A 24,117-nucleotide genomic window follows, 5' to 3' on the forward strand; every position below is an offset into this window, starting at 1 on the left:
TCCCACGTGCCTGGTGGCAGGACGAGGGGGAACGGGCTAAAATTGCACCAGGGGTGTTTTAGGTTGGATATTAGGAAGAACTTCTTTACAAGTTCTCACAACCTTTTGTGAGGCATTGGAATGGGCTGCCCAGGGAAGTGGTGGAGTCACCATCCCTGGAGGACTTTAAAAGACATTTACTTGTTGAACTTAGTGATATGGTTTAGTGGAGGACTTGTTAGTGTTAGGTCAGAGGTTGGACTCGATCTTGAGGTCTCTTCCAACCTAGACAATTCTGTGATTCTGTATGTGTAGTAGACCAGGAAAATTTTGGTGAAAACATGAAAGGTTAGTAGTACTGTTTTTTAACCTTCACATTATTTTCTCTGACTTACTCAGTAAGGAATATGCTTCAGCACATCCTTTAGAAACACTGGGTTCTGTCATTACATGGCATGATTGCTGCCACTCTCAACATCACCCTGAAGCTCAACTCTGTTGTTGCCTTAAAGAAAGTCTTACATTTAGTTGTTATAGTGTTGATATGGATAGAATTAACAAAAGGGAAAAAATTACTTAATTCATGTATCTCATGTAAATTAATACAGCTGGTTGAATTTTGCCATTCCCTTCTCACAGAAATTTCCAAAATTCTGAAAAGATTTTATTCAGAAAATTATTCAGTTAATATAAAAACTAGTGAGATAGTAATGCAAGTTCAGACTACCATAGATTGGAGACTTACAAGTTCTGTATTCAAATATATTCCATCTCTTCAAAAAAAGAATCAACCAACCAAATAAACACACAAAAAGTACCAGTTAGTTGCATTTTGGAAGGATCTATGTTTAATTCAAAGTTAACACAATCAGAAAATTGACTCATACAATGGGTCTCCAGAAGAGTCAGATATATGTCAGCATCTGCTCCTTGTGCAGATGCTTGAGTGAGGTTTTTTCCCAGAAATGGATGTTGAAATAAATTAAGAAACAGATAGAAATTAAGACCTGAATTTAAAGCACTGATGAAAATAAGATGTACATAACATATGAGACTACTTAGGAAAAAGGTGTTTCTGGCAAAATTAGGAACAAATATTTAGATTAGAACCAGAATTCATAAAATGTCTTAAGAAAAATCACATGCCTCATGGCTGAAGTTGGCAACAATAAAACAACAAAGCAAACTAAACAACAAAGGAAAATTAGAGAGAATCTGTAGTTTATTGAATCCATTTCTTAATTAAGCTGGAAAGCCATGTTCATAGGATTATGAAGAATGCTGACAAAACTTTTTTTTTCCTTTACTATAAGAGTAAATGGTTTTCCAAAGAGGGTGAGGTAGAGGAAGAGGGGGAGCAAGATTTGTGTTTTAATATTTGTATGGAGTCACAAACAAAAACAAGCGTACCCAAATTTAGTCTCATCTAGACTGTAAAGATCTTTGACCTGAATGAAGATCACTTCGTGACTTAAAAAAAAAAAACAAAACAACAAAAAAAACTCTAGTTTTTCTGTCTGTTAGGAAAGGATGAAGCACACTACAGCAATCCAAAGCTTTTTAAAACCATAGCATGTAAAGCAAATAAGCTATAACATTATAGCAATTTACTTCCACGACAAACAGGGCTGGAGGAAGATGGAAGGGCTGGAGGAAGGTGGAAGGGCTGGAGGAATTCTCAGCTGCATTGACAAAGGGGGAAAATAATTACAGTGTAAAGGTATCAGAAACATCATAACAAAATGCTTGTAACTGTTGCCTAGCTCATAAAATGCATTAAAATGCAACATTACTTCAGTCACTGAAACAGAAAAAATAATATTTTCCAATATTTTTAAGACATTTTTAATAGTTGCATTGAAATACAATCCCATATATTTTTATGTAGTTTTCCTTCCTAACCATGGAAATAATAAAGAATGGATAATGTTATTTTCAAATGGATATTAATTCTTTGCTACATGCAAAAATTGTTACTTTGGCTGAAAATATGTTCAATGATCTCTGATGTAACTTTACTTATATCCACACATTATATCTAAAAAATAAGCTGACCTTTAGAATGTATTCAAAGTAAGAGGATAAGACTACAACTAGAAAAATCTAAGTGTGAAAAATCAATAGGAAAATCTAATCTGTCACAGAATATGTTTAAAGTTTTCCTGAGAGTTTGTTTAAGAAATCGTCTCTTTAAAATCTTGGTGAGACAATGCTTCTGCTCCTGTTATTGGAACTGACAGTCATTTCTTCATCACACATGAGTTGAGTTCCATGTTCCAATCTGAGCTAATAAAATCACTAAACATTCTGCAATCTAAAACATTGCAGAATATGAAAATCTGCGTTTTCATTGCATTAGGAACTAATGATTTCATGAACTACAACCTACAACAAATAAATGAATTTTCATATTCAATTAGCAAGCAATACATTGTTGTCAGTTTTAACAGAACTTGTAGGAAATACAAATGGAATCTCTCTTTTTTGACTCATGTCAAATTTAATTTTCTCCTTCATTTGCAATCTTTGAGTTTAGTACATGTCACTCTCTTCCTTCATATACTTTCACCAGTGGAAACATGCTTTTCATTTTTCTTGGTCCATCAGGATGAAATTCTCTCATTCACCAATAAAGCTCAAGTATTTTAGTGATGGAATAATAAGGAGGAAATGGAAAAAGGTGATTCCCTTGTGTGAACCTTGAACTGTAGAAGAGGATAATGTTACCTAATTCAGGTATCCATATTTCTTTGGGTTCACAGTGTAGGTAATGTAAAGTAAGACTGAGTCTTCCAAAGGATAATTTATAGCAGGAGCCTGATTTTGAGTCTTGTTTCACATCTCAGAAGAAACTTTTTGTGTAAGCTAGAAAGCTAGAAGGGGACAGCAGTGACAGTGGATTCTTTTAGGACTGGATCCATGCATCTGAAATCCTCAGACTCTTCTCTTAGCTTTCCAAAATGGCCCTGACTTTTTGTGAATTAATATTGTTGAAGAATGGCCTCCAATAAGAGAAGTCTATGTATTTTTATTTATTTATTTATTTATTTTCTGTGAGGGATTTTAATTTCGAGTAGAGTGAAGAGATTGCTTTAAAATTTTATTGCAATTTAAAAAAAATATTTGCTTTAAACATATTTATCCTCCTTCTGAGCTCCTGTTCCACAATATTTGCCTCATCTGCAAAGTTTCTGAAGTTTAAATTGTTTATTGAAATCAAAAACAGTGAAATGTGTTTCTCTTCTGACACAACTATCTTAGGTTTAAACACACTACAACTCAGTAGAACATCTGTGTCATGATACTTGACTGAACAAATTCATTTTAATGAAAAACTAAGCAAAAACTATAAAAAGTTTAGGAAACAGCTTTATCCACAAAAAATCAAATAAATTAGTATTGTTTAAGCTTTATATTGACTTTTTTTTTTTTTTCTCTGAAATTGAACACCATTTTTACCTTTCTGAAATAATAGAATTTCTTATTTTTGTTCAAACAAGGAAACATTTTTAATTTTGATTGGCTTGATTCCTTCAGAGGTCATTCTCGTTAACATTTGTTGTATTTTTCTTGTTTAAAGCTGTCACATGCAGGAGTATTTTCCTGTCAAAAATGCCTTTTTTTTCTCAGGTACATGTTGGAATAATGTGCAATTTTTACATACTATAAACTCTGACCTTTTTATTTCTTTACCTACTTCAATGAATAGATCTTTCTATTCTAGATTGTCAGGTGATGAGGTGCAGATACTGTGCAGTACCGACTGAGATTAATTTACTGATATGCTTTTGTTGCTGTTTGTGAGATGCAGCTGAATGCATAATGGCTGGATGCAGTTTTTGCTTTCCTTTATGAGTGTTTAATTAATTCCTTGAGATTCTCTTAAGAGCTTTTTAATGTAAAGTGCATTAAAAATATTCAAACATCAGCTGGAGAGAATTGACCACAATCACAAGATTGGATTGCTCTAGGGGTTTGGCCACACTTGCTGTCTCAGAGAATTGTTACTGGACCACCATAATGCATTCAAAGCACAGAGCATCATATAACATCTCTGTAGTATGTATTGTAAGATGAAAAAAAAATCTAACATAGTGAATGACTAAGATGGTCTGTATTTCAGATGAAAGAAATAATTTATTATTGGATAAGAAAATCAAAAAAACAAATATGGCAGTAACTTGGTGTTAAGATAGGATCTTCAAGATAAAATATGGAAGTAGTTTAATTATGGAAGGAAGAAATTGAATGTACCATCTAAGTCAAAGGTAATTTATATCAATTGTATTCAACATGAAGTTAGGAGGAGTCTGGAGACTAACCTCAGAATAACTTGGGTAAGTCAGAGGACTTCTCTAACCTGGATTTGTTAACTCTTCTCTGCTAAGTTTCTAATTGAAGGTATCATTACATCACACAATAGGTTTTATTCATCTTTGTCATCGACATATAACAGTAAATGGATAGCAATAAATGGGAAGAGAATATATACCTCTTAAAATAAAGCATATATATAAGGTATTTTCATTTTTACATTCCTTTCCTTTACCTGTGCTTTAGCAAAAATATCCACAAGTTTGGGGAAGATAGAAAAGAGATGGCTTGTGAATAGGAATACAGTGATTCTTCAAAAAATACCTCCTTCAGAAGCTTTAAAGTAGGAGACATTTTTGGAGATTGTGAAATTCCCTTTGAAGAGTTTTTCTCAGTCATTTTGTTTTGGAAGAAGGGAAGAGATGGTGAGCTTTCCTCTAACAAAAATACTTTAAATAGAAATGTCAGGAGCACTGATTCATGACCCATGTTGCTCTTGTGTGCTAAATTGTCAGCTGCTAGATGAGGTCTCCTATTTAAATTCTGTAGATGGTGGTGTTCTTGCTGCATAGCTATGCTTTTTTTTTTTTTTTTTTTTTTTTTTTTAATGAATTCTATAATAGCAATTATTTTGATAATTTAAAAGAATCAATAATAATGCAAACATATCCTTAGCAGGGGAGTTAGAAAAGAACTGAATCCCATCACCTGCAATCACAGTCATATGTGTCATAACAACCTAATACCCTTATCAAGCTCCATCTTAAAACACACAGGGCTTTTGTATCTCTGTTCAAAGTGCTGGACTATTTCTGAACTGAAGTGTTTCATTGGTTGAAAGAGTTTTAATTTACAATCTAAATTTATCCCTGGCCACTTCATATTTATTTGCTTTCATGACAATGATATTATCTACCTTAAAATTCCTTTTTCTCTGCAGGTGCACATCACAGATAGAACAGTAGCACATTTTTTCCTAGCAGTGGTCAATCTCCGATTTTTAAGGTGGCTGTAGTTTATGAGCAGCTTAAGTTCATTTTCCTTTCTGGGGCTTAATTCTAAACTGAACAGGGAGGTGGTGTCATACAACTGCTGGGTAAGTCAAATCAGCTGTGAAAGGAAATTTAGAAAATGGGCCAGCATTACTCCATGTAACCTACACCCCAGATTACAGGTTACAGTACCAGCACCTGCTAGCCTGCAACCCAGTGCCAGGGTAGAAGGATCCTGAGAAGACGCTATTTTCTACTTTGAACTATTCCCATTGCTTGCTTTCCTTAATCTCTTCAAGTCCATAATGTATCTTTTGGCAATCTAAAGGTTGCCTTTTCTGCATGAGACTTGTAATGTCAACTCTGAATTTAGCCTGCTCTTCTATATATTCCTTTTCATTCATTTTCACTAACCTACCTATATATGAAAAGCAGTAATTTTGCTAAATTGCTTCTTTCAGAAAGTCATACTGTACTGGTATGTTACAGCTTCATCTACTGTTGCCTTTATTATTCAAACTGTGTACCTAAATTCCCATTTGAATTTGCCTGTCTCTCATTGATTATTCTGCCTTTCCTCTTTAGATTAAATGTCCAACATTTTCTGTCCCTTGGAGGTATCTGAACACTTTAGTCATGTTACTTTTCAATCCTCTTTTTGATAAACTAAACAGATTGAACTCCTAACATCTCTTACTGTAAGGAAATTTCCCTAACTCTCAGATCATGGTTTAGTGGCTTTGTTGAGTACCTTTCCTAATGCTTTAATATCCTCTTAAAACTTGGACACTGAATCCAGTGCAATGTCCCAGAACTGGTCTCATTAATATCATATGAAGTAATAATTGACCTTCATGTTCCTGCTCACTCTTTCATTTTTTCCACGCTGTTGGATAGCACAGTAGTGCAGTGAGAACTTTACCATGACAGTACTGAATTGTTCAACGTGAATTGTGAATCCTTCAGATGTACTGCTTTGTCCACATTCTGTCCACATTCCAAATTCATATACATGCAAATGTCCTCCTTTTCTATTTTAAACTGCTCTACTTAAATGGTCTGAACTTAAGAAATCATTTAATTTCCTTGCACTCATCATTATTTAACTCCATCATTTTGCATGTGTGTGTGATTCTTAGTTTTAAACTATCAATGATTTTCTGTTTTATTTCTAGATCATTGATGGCAATGCTGAACATAATTCTTACTACAATTCTCTACAGTAGCCATTTGTCTAATATTTTGGATATGGGTGCTGATACAGAGATGTCTTGGCTGAGCGAGAATATTTTTTACTACCTGAGCAACACTTTTGTCCCAAATGTACACAGCTTGACCTAACAGTTTCTGGCCCAAATATGGCTCGTGTGCTTGTCACAGACCTGTGAAAAGAATACTGGATGTTTTCTTATTTCTGTCTATGAATTTCCAACTTGACAATCTTCAAGGCACAATGCAAAACTCATCTCTCTTCAGATTGGAGATGAACACTGATTTAAGGGGCTCAATAGACCAAAGATGGGAGTAATTATAGTCCTGGTGGTTCCAATTTTCTATTAATTCCTGGTTTTGTAGAGCAGCTTATCTGGAGCTAATATTCTTACCCTAACATTTGATGGTGTTAATTCAGTTGGTCACAAATTATTTTTCAAATACATTGTTTGACAACATTTTATATTTTTCTTTATATTTGTTCACTAGTTTAACTATCAATTTTCTTTGTAATTGTTTAGCCCAGTTTAGTTTACAAAGTAAACTAAAACCGCAAGTCTATAGGAGCTTAGTTCTGAATGCACCACATGATGAAAGTTTTGCTTACTAAATTCTTATAATTCTGCCTCTTGGAAAACACACGCACAAAATTCTTTTTTATAAAATGCAACAGGTCAGTGTAAATTCCCTCTGGATGTGCCAGTATTTTGACACAAAGGCCTTCCTAAAAATCCACTGCCTTACTCAAGCTTCACTCTATTACCTATATTACATGACTCTTTTTAACTGTGTTAAAAGAGTGTTCCACAATGCATCTCAGATAGATGTATTATATTATCTGTAGATGTAGTATTATCTTTCCAACAGCATTCTTGAAATACAGTTTTTCTATTAAAGGGACTTTGAACAAGGCAGAATTCTGCAGTGCTCAACCAGTTTTTTGTCAATAGCACACTGGGCTGAGAAAAACATAAAATACTTGAAGAAATATTTAATTAAAAATTACAGCTAATTTCTAGAATAAAACTTGCTTCTACAGTATTTATTAATTATGCTGAATATATTGCTTTCAGAAGCAGGCAATAAAATTATTCCAGATACTGTGAGGCTTTTAGCTGACTAATTCTAACAAAAATTAGTGATGCTGCCATAAGACACAAAAGTAAATGCTACTTTGAAAAAATCTGTAGTCACAGCAATTACTATTTTTCCTATTCAGCATTAGTTACCTTAATTTACCTTAATTTCAAAGTACTCTATTCCATGGTAGACTTTAAAAGAAACATCAGAATGATTTAGAAAAAAAAAAAAAAAAACAGAGAAGAGGAAAAGAACAAACAAACAGATCTCCAATCAGAGAAAGTGACTAATATTAAAGGTAACAACAGACCTTTCTACATTCATGTTCTGGAGAATATATCTCCAGAATAGAAATATCATGCCCATTCCAAGGTTGGAATTAGATGATCATTAAGGTCCTTTCCAACCCAAGACAATCTATGATTCTATCACTTAAATAGATATATATGTGTGTGTTCATGTATAGAAATACAGCTTTCTTATGCAAGAGCATAAGACACAAATCCAGGTATATCTATATATGATTTATATATATACACACAGTTTCTTGATTCTCCACTGCCTTGTAAAAAGATACAATTCAGCAAAGTAGGTGTAGTTAGGGTTTCATGTTTTATTTGCTTTATAAACACCTACATGTATAAACTTTAAAGAAATATGAATGACTACAAGTTGCCATACTATGATAAACTAGATCCATTCAGAACATTTGTTAGTGAAAATGATGTCAGAGGCCAAGAACAGAATATGAAACAGTAATTTCAAATTACACTAGAATAGGAATAGTTAAGTATTTCCTTGATTAGAAAGGGGATACATTCTTTGGCTACATGAAGAAATAAAGAATGGGGATAGCTACTAAAGGAGACTATAGAAGCATTTTTACTGAAAGATATAACATTTTTACTGAAGAGATAACAAAGTATTCAGAAATATTTAGAAATGCATAACAAATGAGAAATTTATAAAGTAGAAGTATGCAAATCAATTTACACATAGAGCAGATTCCACACTAGATTTAGAGTTCACTAGAAGCAGAGAAATTTTTATTTTATTTAAATAATTTTAGTTAAATCACAATTAAAAGACTTAATTGCAATTTTGAATTAAAACATAAGTAAACCACAGAACTCTAGAGGTTTCTATGTACGTGTTCTGTGAGCATCCAAATTTGTCATACTTAATAAGAAAGAATTTTAGATTTATGATATTAAATGCAAATATCTAATTTCAAGACAGATTTTTTGGTAGCCCCTCTAGAAAGAAATTGCCATAAAAATGGTAAATTCCCAAGTCCAAAGTAATGTAGTTTTTGAAGATGTTTTTTGGTACTGTTTTTTACCAAAACATTTGGTAATTATTTATTTATTTATTTATTTATTGAAAAAAAAAAAAAAAATGGCATTCCCAGTCTGCCCTTACCATGACAACTACATGCACACATAACTGTGTGGGGTTTATACCATTTTGGAACTCCATACATTGTTAACAAGAAAAGATCCACATAATTTTTTCATAACTCTAGAAAATTCGTAAAGGTTTTATATTATTTCCTGTGTCCATCTCTAAACAAAGGCATATTTAAGCACTTCTAGACGAATGAATTGGCATTATTAGAAGACAATGACTGGTTTAAATAGAATAGATTCACATCCTTTTGCAACAGAGTTTTGACTGGAAATCAGCACAATTATCAGAATTTCTTTTTTTTTTTTTTTTTAGACTCCAAACACATTTTCCAAGGAATGATTTTAGTTGCACTGTGTATCACAATGTTAATTACAAATTTATTCGTATGTGTATTTACTGACTGTGTTGTTTTTATAATGTGTCGGCCAGCAGTTGAGTAAGAGTTCCACAACAATAAAGACCTTTTTTTCAGGTTCACATGGCTGATCACAGTGCTGATATTCTTCTCTCTTGACATGTGCAGAACACACTTTAGAATGTCAGTGGGAGTTCTGCATACATATGGAGAGGAGGCTATAGGAGATGACATTTTCCATGTGGCCCTAAGATGAAAATTTTGCCCTAAGATAGTTCCTTCAGTATTTTTTCAGCAGTCATGTTTGTTTTAATAGAATATGAACCTCTAAGACAATGTTAAAAAATACCATTTGCCAAGGGACTGTTTGATATGTTGTTTTATGTACAAATATATGTACATTCTCTGAAGAACAAATGGTAGTACTCTTCTATGAAAGATCTTTACAATATTTTTTTCTCATCTAGGCTCATATTACATTACTCCCAGTTAAACAGACCAATCTTAGGGTAGGCTCCAAACTATGACATTCCACATGCATGCATTTTTTTTTTAACTCTGTGATAATGTATCAATAACTGTTGACTGTTATTAATTTCCTAATAAATATTAATTTCCTAAATTTTTCCTAATAAAGTGTTATTAATTTCCAGAAGTTCTGAGGAAGGGTATACAGAGTATGCAGTTTATTAAAATAAAATTTGCATATAAAATGACAGATACAAAGAGAACTTACTGTTTCCTTTCTTTGCTGCTACTAATTTTGGAGCTTAAACTAGCATGAAAGGCAATCTTAGATTTGCTGTTTTCTTGTTCATACAATAATAAGCAAAGTGATTGGCTCTGCAAAATGAAAATTTTTCTAACAAAATCTCTTACAAAATATTTTGTTGTTTTGTGTGTGTGTGTGTGTTGTCGTTGTTATTTGCTTTGTTTGTCCTTTGTTTTGGTTCTTAGCTTGGTAGCCACAAAAGAAACAGACAGTGCAAGATCTCGTAGCATGCCAATGTCGCCATCTGATTTCCTGGATAAGCTAATGGGCAGGATGTCAGGCTACGATGCAAGGATAAGACCAAATTTCAAAGGTAATTTCAAACCTATACTTCTAAGTAATTCAGTATTTCTTGTCACAAAACCGAAGTTTCTGGAATAAATATGAAGCCAAGAAATATACTCTAATTGGAAAAGAAAAAAAAAAAAAAGCTCATTTCTTTGCTTTTCTTTCCTATGATGGTTTATTTCAGTATTAATATGCTCTATTAGCATGCAAACTGCAGTTTATCCTAACAGTAACACTGTGCGGAGCAAAATAAGACTCCAGGCAAAGTCTACGCACAGCAGTTTTTTATCTCCCTTTAAGTCTCCTGAAGTCCTAAAAACAAATGCTTAAAAATGAGGAATTTACAGCTTAGTAGTAAATGGGGATCAGATTTTGGAGTTTATCATGGTCACAATGCAGTCACAATATTCTGACGGGGCTACAGTGAAGAACAGGCAGATGGTTTAGGGAACAGTGAATTCTACGCAATATTCTTGAATGTATAATTCAAAAGACTTAGAGCATTGTTTTATAACTACTGAAATTTAAAGAGACAAAACTTAATATGACATTGTTCTTTTCCAAAATGTTAAGATTCTAAATCTTCTAGACAGCTATACAGTTTGAACAAATCTGCCCACAATGATTCAGATCTATCACTAAGAATAAGTATCTCCTTAAGTGACTTTGCCACTTTCTGGTTAGTTTTATTAGTCCTAGAACAAATACTGGAACTTTTTGCTTTGTTGAATTTTTAATTTGGCAACTGTTTTAAAGAAACAGACCTAATAAGAGATTTCAGACAATCATTTGTGCTGTCAATAAAAATTCTATTTAGAAAAGATTTTTAACATCTTTTGTCATGATTAAACTTGGTCAATAACACAAAATTATACCTTTTGTCTGAGTGCTGTACTTCTGAATAAGGAATTTTGCAATTCACTTTCATTTAGGTGTGAAATAAAACAGAAATGAAAAGCTCTTGTAAAATGTTTGTTCCAGTTTCAAAATAGCTTTATTTGTAGTAAATCAAAACTATAGTTAGATGTTTATCCTACATTTTTTTTTTTTAAAATAGGATAGTATAAAGTGTTCCTTGTCTTGATATTGCCAAACAGTATTCAGCAATCGTTAATTTAGGAACTACTTAAGTCAGGACATACTTTTGGCCTTTTCCATATTTTATGGCAATAAAATTGTGATGTTTTGCAATTATGCAAATTAACTTTTTTTTTTTTTTTTTGCTTTGAATTTGGTGACTATTTTATTTTGTTGCCATGTGACTTATTCAGAAATGGAGGAAATTCACATCTTTTTGATCTTTACAGATTTTTTTACTTATATATCGCTCCCTACTATATTCCTTTTTCAATGCTAGGAGTGCTGTCTTGTTTATGCTGGTTTTGTGTGGCAGCAGCTCATAGAGTTTGACATCCTACATTGCCTTCTTGACACCTTTTTTCTCCCTTTGAGGTGGAAAAATATTTTGAAGTATTTAAGATGGAAGTTCATTTATATGGCAGTCCATTTTTTTGACATATTTATTTGCATTTTCCTATCTTTAATGATATCTGAAGAGAATACTTTCAGAGAACCATCCATAATGAATCTATACTCTCTTTCCTGCATGGAAATCATTAATTTGCATCCCATCAGTGCAAATACACAGTAAAGATTGGTTTCCATTTGATTGACACTGAATTTCATCAAACATTTATACCTTGATAGCTCTTTATTGTGACCTTTCTGCAATTCCTTGCATTCAGCTTTACATACAACTACACAAAATACCAGAATTATAGTGCCTTTCTATTCTAGGTCATTAATACTGAAATAAAATGATACAGTTCAGATCTATAGGATAACTCATTAACAATCACCTCATAATTTTAAAAATAGCTTTCTAATCCTACCATTAAAATATTTTAAAACAAAAGATCTCTAAGAGGACCTCTTTTCTCTCATTTTGCCAAGACTAATATCCTTAAAAAGCCTTTGACAAAAGATCTAGTTAAGAAGTACTTGAAAATCTGAATAAACTATTTCAATTAATTTAAGCTATAACTAAATATTTCATTAATTAGACTGCCTTTGGTCACATGCTTACCAGCTCTTTCAGAGATCTTCAATAGATCTGAGAGATGGTATTTCAGCTAAAATAATATTAATATTTTATTAATTAGTAGAATAATTCTAGTAATAGAATTACTAGAAATAATCCAGTAACCTTTTAATTATAACATTTATCATAATTTCACTTTGGCTGGTATAGAGTTAAGGTTTACAGGGATAATGCTTATTGTTAATGTCATCCACCATCATCCTCAGAAACCTTTTTTCTTCTTTAATTCAAATTATAGACAGAAGTGATACACACTGCTTTCTATAACAAAATTGACACAGGTGATAGCTGACTAACAGTAATTACTATTTCAGCTTTCAACTTACAATGTTGCAACAATTTTTACAATGTCTGGTTTAATATCACCTCAGGCTGTCAGTTTGTTCCAGTTCCTTTGTTCTCCAATGTTAAAATATAAAAATCATTGAATCATAGAATGGCTTGGATTGGAAGGGACTTTAAAGGCCCTTCCAACCCCCCTACCACAGGCAGGGACACCACCCACTAAATCAGGTTGCTCAGGGCCTCATCTAACCTGGTCTTGAACATCTCCAGGGATGGGGCATCCACAGCCTCTCTGGACAACCTGTTCCACTGCCTCACCACCCTCTGTGTATTTCTTCCCAGTGCCTAATCTAAATATCCCCTCTTTTAGTTTAAAACTGTCCCGTCATTATCTGATTGAGCAAAGAGTTGATCTTCATCTTTTTTGTAAGTCCCCTTTAAGTACTGAAAAGCCGCAATGAGGTCAACCTGGAGCCTTCTCCTTAGGCTGAAAAGTCCAGCTTTCTCAAACCATTTTTTGTAGGAAATCCTACAGTCCTCATACAAAATCTTCCATCAGAATGGCTTAGTCTTTGACAAGGCTAGCAACAGAATACAAATGCTACTCCAAAGACTTAATTTAGTTTTTCTGCTCTGATCTTCTCTATTTTCATGGATACCTCTGTATCTTAATCATCTCCTCAACTTCACCTTCCAGTCTTGGCAGTATTCTATTTTTAATGCCTTAAAGAAAGTTATCACTTTTAGCTTTTCTGTCTCTACTAAGATTCAGTTCTACTTTTTTTTTTTTTTTTTTTGTCCTGTCTTTAATTTACATTTTACTTGCCTAGGTTCATATGTTTGAACCTGACTTCCAGGTTTAACAGCTTCATTTATACTTCTATTTGACCATGTTTTAGGAGGTACATTTTTACTCTGAGTGCAGTGTCTTTAAGTAATGTCTAAACCACTTCCAAGCTGCTTATAGCTTCTTTTTATCCCCTTTTTAACTAGCTATTACCTGTCTTTTTGTAAGACTGCTTTTGAAATTAAGCATCAGTGTTGTATCAATTTATTTATTTATTTTTCTTTATAAAAGCAATTATGAATATTGATGAAGCAAATTTACAATTTAATGTGTTAGTAAAGTGCAATATTAGTGTACTAGTAGTTCTATTGTACTACTTTAAACAAGATCATGTCATATCAAATTTGAAAGAAATGACAAGTACTACAACATGGAAGTGTTAGAAAGTAAAGCATTGCAAACAATTAATCTGACACTACCAGGAAATACAATTTTCTCCCTGATAGTTTTTAGTGCCTCTCCCTTTGTTCATCTCTCCTTTTTTATTTTTTTATTTATTTTTTTTTTTCATTTCTTTCAATCTTTTTCAGGAGTTTTTCCATAGAAAGCTTTCACTGAATTCTAAATATTGGATTTGCTCAACTGTTTTGAATAATTAACCAAGTATCAAAATGACTGTAGTGCCAAAGCGCCAAAGTGACTGCAAATGCAGTACAAGTACATGCAATGATGTTTTATTGTAATTCCCATGCAGTACTTCAAAACAGTTATTGCCTTGAAGAAAGAAAGCCGGACGTTCAAAGTTTTGTCCTGTTGGCAGAATTTTTAATGAATGTTTTTATTCTTCAAATATTTAATATCAAGTTCATTGGTCACATTAAATTTTTCTAGTTGTAAAGCACAAATGGTGGCAGAGCTGCCTATTACTTCAGTGACTAAAAAATAAATATTACATGAGTGTTTGCAATACCAGTCTTCAAATTCCAGGTATGGATCTTTCATTATTAATGGTTGCTTATAACTAGAAAGCTAAACTAACATCTCCAATGCTGAAGTGGATTGTTGATATAAGAATATCAAGGTGCAGAAGGGTGACAGAAGAATGGTATGATGGAAAGACCTTGTTTCCATTGCACATAGACTTAAACTGATAAGAAATAATGGAGAAATTAGCATGCTATAGTGCAATGCTATTTTCACAGAGACTTGCAGGGAAGTAATTTAAAACCTTTTCCATGAAGAGACTGTTTATTGTTCAGTTATCATAATGACTACTCTGCCACTACTGATGCTTCACAAATGAAAGATAAGGCAGAACAACAGTTGGCTGAAGATCCATGGTAACAGAAAATTCAGCTTAAATGGATTCTTAACCATTCTGTGGATTTCAGAGAAATGAGAATAGAATCTAAGTTATTCTTTCTTATCCACATTTGTTCCTGTCAATAGTAGAGATAAGAGCAGCAATAATGTATTTCTGTTTCCAGTGATGACAGATAATGTTAAAAGTAACAGCTGCCTTGAGTGGAAAAGGTGACTTTTCACTCTAATTTTTGTGAGAAGACATTTTTCACTGAAAAAACACATAAAAATACTTCTGGCTATACATTTCAAATTAAATGTTCTTTTAAATATTCTCTCTCTATATATATATATTTTTTTGGTATAGAATCCTTCATGCAAATTCATAATGAAATGGCTAGTCAAGTAGTATACCTTTGAGAAGAACTGCAAGGGAAAATCTATTACTTACTAGAAACCATTCAAATTTTTGCATTATATTAGTTTTGAATATAGCATTATTTTCTCCTAAGTCAACAAACATTGTTTCATAATCATTTAGTATGTTAATATATTTTACAGTCACTCAAAAAGGATTGATTCTGAAACATTGTCTGGTGTTTTATTTTCCTTCTGCAGGTCCTCCAGTTAATGTCACATGCAATATATTTATAAACAGCTTTGGATCCATTGCAGAGACAACCATGGTAAGACATTTTACCTCAAACAATGTTTAAAGTTTAAGTTAAAGACATTTAATGAAGTTAAAAGCAAGCTAAGACTTCTCTTCAAATGGAAAATAAATAAAGAAGGAAATCCTCTTCTGCAAACAGAAACTGAGAACATTTAACTTAGCCATTGATTTTTTTGTAACAGAAAATCCATTATCATACTATTAAACACACATTAAAAAAAAAAAAAAAAGCAATGTTTTTATTTTTAGTTATCCATAGGTCTTATTTAATAGTTGTAGTGAATTCATTATTTTCAATTAGACAGATATTAGTTTCTATAGTGTTCCACCTTTCTAACCTCAAAAAGATCCATTCATTAAGTTATTTTGTTAATTATATTTTTACAGTTCTTTACGTACAGTACATATGGGGATGTATACTTAAAAACAAGTTCTTTTATAGAACTAGTGCACAGAGATAATACAATAACTAAAATGATTAACTGATATATAAAATTTAATTATGAATTCTATGAGTGGGGTAAATATAAGTGGACTGCAGAACTTTTGTAAATACACTTAAAATATTTCTATTAAAGAAAGGCAAATGATATAAATAATGATATAAAATGAGTATAAATGATATAAATGATATAAAAAAATGATATAAATGAGTATAAAAAGACTGGAGATTTGAAGGACATAATGAGACTGAGAAGTCAAAGTCTAAAGACAGCAAAACTAAATATTGAGCTATGAACTGACAAGAACAACTTGGACAATTCTATCTAGCAGGTGAAACATATCTGTTAATAACTTGGATCACAGATTTACCCATTAAAAGTTGGTGAGAGAGAAGTTATATAGGTTCTTTCTCCATACAAGTGCCTCACATATTTTAAGGAAAGGCAAATAAACATATTTGAAAATATTTATAAAGTGATTTGGGGTCAAAACGGGTTAAAATACAGACATGATGGAAGAACTGTGGGAGTCTGTAAGATCCAAGTACAGCAAATGCTCTGAAATCTCAACAATTTCAATTTCAGGGATCAGGATATATACTTGGAATGACAGAACACAGGCCAAAAAAAGATTGGTCTAGCCAAGAATATTAATAAATAAATAAATAAATAAAAGATAAAATAATAATACTAACCAAAAGCCATTCTTCTGATTTACCAGTAAGAGCAAAAATGAAAAGTTTAAATGTAACCAAGGAGCCTTATATAGGAATTTAATCCTATATTATATTATATTAATCCTATATTATTATTATATTAATCCTATATTATATTTAATTTCAATTCTGATATTGAAATATATAGGTCTTCTCTATCCAAAGTGATACCCAGAGTGATATCTTTACATGCCATACAATATAGTGGTAGATGATACTGAAAGAGGAAGGCAATTTTTTTTCCACGTAGAAAATTACTTTAATTTGTATTTCAGCTTGGGTCCCTTGCCAGGCTGCAAATCCCAGATTGACATGGTGTCCAAGGAGATTTATTCAGGTTCGATCAGAGGATTAAGCAATGCCCACATGATTAGAATAGCATTCCACAGCTACTTTTTAATGGCTTGAGCATGGGGTCAGCAAAGTACAAAGATCCAGCAAAAAAAATCACTCTAAAAAGGATATTTTGAATATTGAAGTTGTTACCATTAAAAAAATTGTCCTGAATTTAAGATGAAGATATTTCAGGTCACATCTCAAGTGCATTTTCTCTAAATAAATAAATAAATAAATAAATAAACAAACAAACATTTCTTTTCAGTACCACTTAGTATAAAGAAATTAATAAATAGCATAAATAGTTTTAATAAATTAAAACCAACTTGCATTATTTTAAAAGTTGGATCTCTGCATTCTTGAACAAATATCAATTCACTGATTTTTATTATTTTTTTTAATATTATTATTTTTTTTATACAAACTATAAAGAAAAGAGCTTAAATAAGTAAGAAGTGCAAAACATGACCTGGCCAGTAAGTGGTACCTTGAAGTCTCTACGGTATTTAAAACTAGCAGCAGAATAATGGGATATGCATATAGTGTACATGTATTAGTTTTAAAGAAGAGAGAGTACATCAGCCCCTGCCCTTCGCTGTTTACATAATTGTTCTTTGCAGTGTAATTTCACTTTGTTTTACTCACTGATGACCAAAATCTCTGAGCTCCCTCTGCTGCCTTAGTTATGCATAACATAGTGTTGTTTTTTTTTTTTTTTTAAAAAAAAAAAAGATTGTCAATGTGCAATGCGATCTTACAGTGTGCAGCATGAACCAGCTTTACTTCGAGAATTCTCTTGAATCCATCCACATCCATTTACTGAAGAAGCTTAATGTGACTTACACCTTTAAATTGGTTATTTCTTTATTTCTTTTTGTTTCACAGCTATTTCAGCTTCTTAAAAGTCTAAGTTATGGTTATAACTCTTATAACTATAGAATCATAGCACCATCCAGGTTGGAAAAGATCTTCAAGATCACCAAGTCCAACCATCAACTGAATCCCATCACTAAACCATGTCCCTAAATGCCCCATCCACACCTCTTAAATACTTCCAGGAATGGTGTCTCCACCACTTCGCTGGGCAGCCTGTTCCAATGCTTGACCACTCTCTCAGTGAAGAAATACTTCCTAATGTCCAATCTAAGCCTCCTCTGGCTTAACTTGAGGCCATTTCTTCTCTCCCTATTGCTCCTGCAACCTTTCTTCACAAAGCTGTAGAGAGCAATGAGGTTTCCCCTCAGCCTCCTCTTCTCCAGACTAAACAACCCCAGTGCCTTCAGACACTCCTCATAACACTTGTTTTCTAGTCCCTTCACCAGCTTCATTGCTTTTCTGTTGAGCACACGCTCAACAACTCAGTATCATTATAGTGAGCAGCCCAAAACTGAACATAGTATTTGAGGTGTGATCTCACCAGTGCTACATACAAGGGTCCAGCCTTGCCAATTTGTCTATGTTACTGAGCCAAATGATAGTATGTATATTTATATGTCTGTTTCAATGATATTCACAAAGGGAGAATTTCGCACTCATTCTCTAGCCAAATGAATTTTTACTCTTTTGCACATATAAATGAATAGGTCCAGTCCATTTTTCACTTGTTGGTACTATTGTTCTTTTCACCTACAGATTTAGAAATCTTAAAGATTCGCAGAATATTAACAACATGTGGAAACCTAGAATAAGATGACCTTTTTTGCATGATAGCACTAAATTAGTAGCTGAAGTTTTTAATTTAAGATGAATGATGAAATATCTAAGCATACATATAGATGAAATATGTAAGCTTACAACTTTAAAAATCTGAGAAAATCAGATTTTGAAAATCTTTAAAAATCAGTTAGTTTGTTCATGTAAAATTAGATATATATTGGCAATATGGAAACCAAATCCTACAAGAAACCATATAATTCTCTTATTAGTTCACTGGAATTTAAATTTCAGCTTTTATCACAACACCCTCAAAAGTGCCTTACAGAGTTTCTCTTAGCAGCTCAAGCTGTGCTCCATTTCACTTTGCACTGTATAGTCTAATGCAAAGAGATTTCCTAATTGGTAAAAGCAGTGTTAATATATACTGCTGGCAGTTACCAGTGGAAAATAGAAGATATTGTTCAGTCTTATAGGATGAGAATAATTTCAATGGCAATATTTCAATGGCAACATTTTAAGCTACAAATGTTCAGAGACAAAATACTGAATACATGAAGCAATGACTAAAGAACACTTAGTGAGGCTTTGGGACAGATAGTAGCACATAAAAAAAGCCTACTTTGATTCTAGTAAATATGACTGACCAAATTCCTTAAGATTTTCTAAGGTTTAAAGTCAGCAACACATTGATCCTAATGCAGCAGTACAGCAATATTTACTAAGTATGTGTTAACATGCTTAGTACGAGGCATGTTCTAAAATTGAATTGAAAGAGACACACTAAGACACCTAATGGCAAATGACATCAGTGCAGACAATTAGTATGTTAAAAAGCATATGTTTGTTATCTGTTTCTGCCACATTTCTGCTGATGGGTAGCCTGAAAAGACGTGTTATCCTGAATGTTGTCAAGAAGCAGGTGACATATCTTTCTGTTCTCCAAGTAATAATGAGATTATTTTACATCTACAAATAAAGCATACCTTCAACTAAAATTAACCTATTTTTAAGCCATTATGATCACTCCCTTCATGAGTCACAGCTCTTGAATTTCTTAAATCTTTCATCAAGTGAGCATTTCTCTTTATATTCTATTGTACCTGTTCTAGGTCATCTTTAAACAGAATACTTGAAACATGTTCACTTGGATACACTGCAAAGCTTAATGATGATGTTTTACCAAATACTTTTTCTAAAATAAATAACTTAGTTTATTATCTCAAATATGTTGGAATATATGCCTTCCTTTGGTGAAAATACATTGAAAGTTTCTGTGTAATGGATATAGTAATGTGTTAATACTGAAGTGATTGGCAGAAGAATCTACTTTGTACAATTTTTATTGCAGATGAGTGAACATGTAATAAAAATTACCTCACACTTTTGAAAAACAAACACAACAACAAAAACAAAAACTTATTTTTCACCATATTTGATGGTTAACTCCCTTCTATCAAGGCAATGATCGTTGACTTGAATCAAGATTGTTCTTGTATGGACTGAAGGTGAGTTACTTAGCATTCTTCCTTTTATCATGAACTTTCTTCTAGGATTCTGAGCCTAGGTCATGGAGTCAGGAGAACCTGACATCTTTCAAGTTCTGCCAGGTCTGCAGCTTTCCAGTTTATTACATGACCAGACTAATGCATGCAAATCCCCTTGCTGAACCTGCATTCCAACCAGATGGCATCATATCTGCTGTCCCTGGATGCAGCAAACATTTTCCATAATCTATGGAAATTCTATAAAACGTAACTATAGTATTGTGTCTGAAAGAGGGGTTGAATTTGCTACTTATCCCACAGGCTTCTTGGCTACAAAACATTTGAAGTTCCAGGAACTAAATTAAACAAAACAAATAAACAAAAACCAACAACAAGAGCAACAAGAAAGGCATATTTTGCAACCCTGGATGTGCTTCCTAACTCGCAGTGTAGGGCAAAAAGTTGGGTTGAGGCTTATCTATTAGATTATGGTATCAAGGGAGCATGGTGACTGAAAATGGAAAAACAGTATGCAGTGGTACAGGACTAGTTTATTAATAACAAGACCAGTTGGAGCTGTGTGTACAAATATGAGGGTCCAGTATCTGATTTACTTATATAAACTGACATAGACGGTGCAGCAGTAGGATGGGTTGGTTACAGTTACACAAAAAGGGCCAGTACAGATGATACAGCACACACATGTTATCAGGTACCAATAGGTGAAATTCCAAATCTGGAAAAATCTGGTTCCTTACAAATACTGAAAATCATCCTTACCCAAACTTTTGGAAATGAGGAGAAATAGTTGTACTGTGTCTTATTTCCTGACCTCTGGAAAGGTTATGAGAATGATTGTTCTATTCCATACCTTTTCCTAATGTTTTCTTGCTCTGTTATGAAATAACTATACTCCTGTATATACTCCTCTACTCCTGGCATCTGTAATTTTTTTCCTCAGAAAATAACTCCAGCCTTTTCAGCTCCTTTTGTGACTGAAAAAATAAAGGAAATGTCAATTTTTTACTTTTTTCTTCCTTTGAAGATTTATAAATGATTCAGTAGAAAAATAATAGACAGAATTTGTGTTGGATCATTCCAGAACTAAATTCCAGGAATCTGAGCAGCAGATGGTCTTTTCTCTGAAGAAAATATCATTGATTGTTTGGTTTGGTATATGTTTGGACTAGCAAAAATGGTTGATTAAATTGATTTCTAAAAAGGGCCAGAAGCTTTGTTTTTGCTGGAATTTATGGTCTTTGCAGAAGTTGGTGGCAGACTTCTTTCCCTAAACCCTCAAGCCAATGGCTTTTAAACTGTTTTCAAAAGAAAATTTTCAGGGAGTTATTAGGGAGAAGAACTGTTCATTCCTTGGCTAGTAGAGTGCAAACATGTTATTTGAAAAACAGGTTAAGTTACAGAGATGATTTCCACATATTTCACATTTTTTGAAAACCAGTCTATTCAACATGGATGTACAGGAAAACAGAAATGTAAACTATGAAGAGACATGTCAGTAAAAAATAAATATATAATCTTGCCTTTATAGAGATCAACTGTCAGTTAAGTTGTTTGTCACCATACAACAGCAGCAAACCAACCCAAGTCCAAGTGATGGGTTTATTTCAGATAGCATCCTGAGGCCACATTCTGCTGAATGCTCTGGAGATAAATTGCAATTGTATCTAACAGCATAGTTCATTTCTCTTAGAAAATAGTGGAAAACAGCAAGGCCTTGTTTTCAGGTCTCAAAACCTGCCCTTTCTCAATAATCTTTCAGTGGTTTATGAGGAAGTGAAATTTCTTTAAGAAACAAAGTAGTTTCATTAACTTAGCATCTCTATAGTGACTGTGAATTTACAGTTTAGAATAAATGATACTGTAAAGTAGATTGAAAATGCCATGTACATTTTTGATGGCTTTAGATGAACGTACTACCATAGAGGACCCAATTCAGTTGCTAATGTGCATCTTCAGTACTAATGGAAATTTACAAACGATGCAAGAACTGAAAACAATTATATTCTGTGCATGAATAAGCCATAGCTGTGAAAATATCATAAAAAAGTATCTGCAATGAAGCATAAGTTCAAACAAGTATTTGGACTGACAGCAGTCATGTAATGGGCACAAGGAGAATAAAGGAATGGTACTTCAGTGAAAACAGATACCTTAGAAACAGAATTTAGAAGCATAATATACCAGAAGGTTTCCACAATTAAATATTAAGATTGCCATTTTAGTTGTTTTGATTTGATTAAGCTGTATTCATTTTTATGGTAGTGACCCACATACAATTTGTTTTTACATTATCCTGGAAGAAGATGAATTGGAGTAGGTTTTGTATTTATCCCAAGGATTGGCGGCTGAGACCAGCCAAGTTCCGTAATGTTTTGTGGAACTTGGAATTGAAATTCAATGGGATCTTAATGAAATATAGAGAATAAATATGAGTCAGAAATAAATACTGCTGGTTTCATTTAACTTTCCCTACTGATATAAACAGATCATCTGAATCTTAACACCCATCCATAAGAGTGAATTATAACCAATTTCAGACCTGTGTGGTATGGTCAAGGATTCCAGACAGAACTGTATTAATGTCAACAAAGAGGTAATATTTCATGTTTCCCAACATGCAAGCACTGTGTTTCTACAGACTCTGATATATGTAGAAGACAGGCACTCTGAGCACATGTATTGAAGCTGCAGGTGGAGACTTACAAAAGGTTTTCTCATTTCAAAGCAGACTGCTCTTTGCTGATCCTATTTTTATGGTGCCTGAATTTGTAGTTCCACACACATAAGTGAAATTACTTTAAGAAAACTGCATCATAAAGATTTTTTAAAAAGTAAGCACTGACAAGCAGGTTTTTTTCATTCAGTTTGACATAAGACTAAAACATGATACTTGAACATTGGCATTCTTTGCCGATACATAAATCAAAAAACAAATGTTTACATTAATTAACAACAGCACCAACAGAATGTTGAACACTGAATAAAATCCCCAAGATTCTTCATGAAAAACAACTAGTATTTTATAGTCCTAGTTGTCACACAAAACCTCAAAAATAATCCACTACCTCTAGCTAGTGCTGAAAACCGAGCATTTGTATCCACTCATTTGAGTTCAGCATCCACAAAATTCACATCTCTCATCAGCTACGACCAGATGCACACAATATCTACTGCTTTGACATCTTAGTCCTTGGAGAAATTCAAATTGTGTGTACAACCATCTATACCAACTTCATGCACCAGATCTCTAAATGTGTTAGAATGAGTCAGCCACAGTTTGTTTCACATGTGTAGGGAATTGGCAGCAGTGATAGCCTTACACTTGTACACTGAGCCATGTTTTCTTAAGTCCTTGTTTACAATAAGGAAAACTAGCTTCACCTATTTTTACTTCACTTGCAGAAGAGACTGAACCTAGGCCTGCAGTGGCCTTCGTACTCCAAGCATAGGAAAATCATGTTCCGGGTCTCCAAATCTCTCCTGTAATTGGTCTGTTTTATCTAAAATAAATATTTACCAAGATAGGTATTATAATCAGCTCTTCCAGACATACCACAGAAATACATTGCTCATTCTCTCTGATCCATTTGAACAAATGTTCAATTTTACAGAACACTTTGTATAATGCAGAAAGATCAAATTTTCTGTTTCCCTATAGACACGTACTGCAGTTAGTAGGAACAACGGACTGGAGAGGATCACTTGGATCAGCAGTGCAGGCCCTTGCTGCTGCAGACAATTTAGCTTTATAATCCCATTCATCTGTTCAAATGCTGTCTAAAAGCCAAAAGGCTTTTTCATATGCCAACCGTCATGAAAGGTTCCTCCAGAATCTCTATCTCCTCACGTCAAGGGAGACTTAGCCTTTAGCCTGTTTTTGTTTTTTTTTTAGATCCCATGTTTACCTGAAT

At 33.1% G+C, this 24,117-nt stretch overlaps 1 protein-coding gene across 1 annotated transcript in view; it reads left to right on the top strand.

The window, feature by feature from the left end:
* Nucleotides 1-24,117, top strand: part of GLRA3 (glycine receptor alpha 3) — a gene marked incomplete at both ends in the record, with an annotated part of 84,418 nt that overhangs the window by 11,405 nt on the left and 48,896 nt on the right. Inside the window, 2 exons of the mRNA XM_084286362.1 lie at nucleotides 10,300-10,427; nucleotides 15,496-15,563. Coding sequence (XP_084142488.1) covers nucleotides 10,300-10,427; nucleotides 15,496-15,563 — 196 coding nt within the window. The remainder of the gene's footprint in view (nucleotides 1-10,299; nucleotides 10,428-15,495; nucleotides 15,564-24,117) is intronic.

The sequence above is a fragment of the Netta rufina genome, assembly GCF_964035555.1.
Source record: "Netta rufina genome assembly, chromosome: 4".
Classification (NCBI taxonomy): Eukaryota; Metazoa; Chordata; class Aves; order Anseriformes; family Anatidae; genus Netta; species Netta rufina.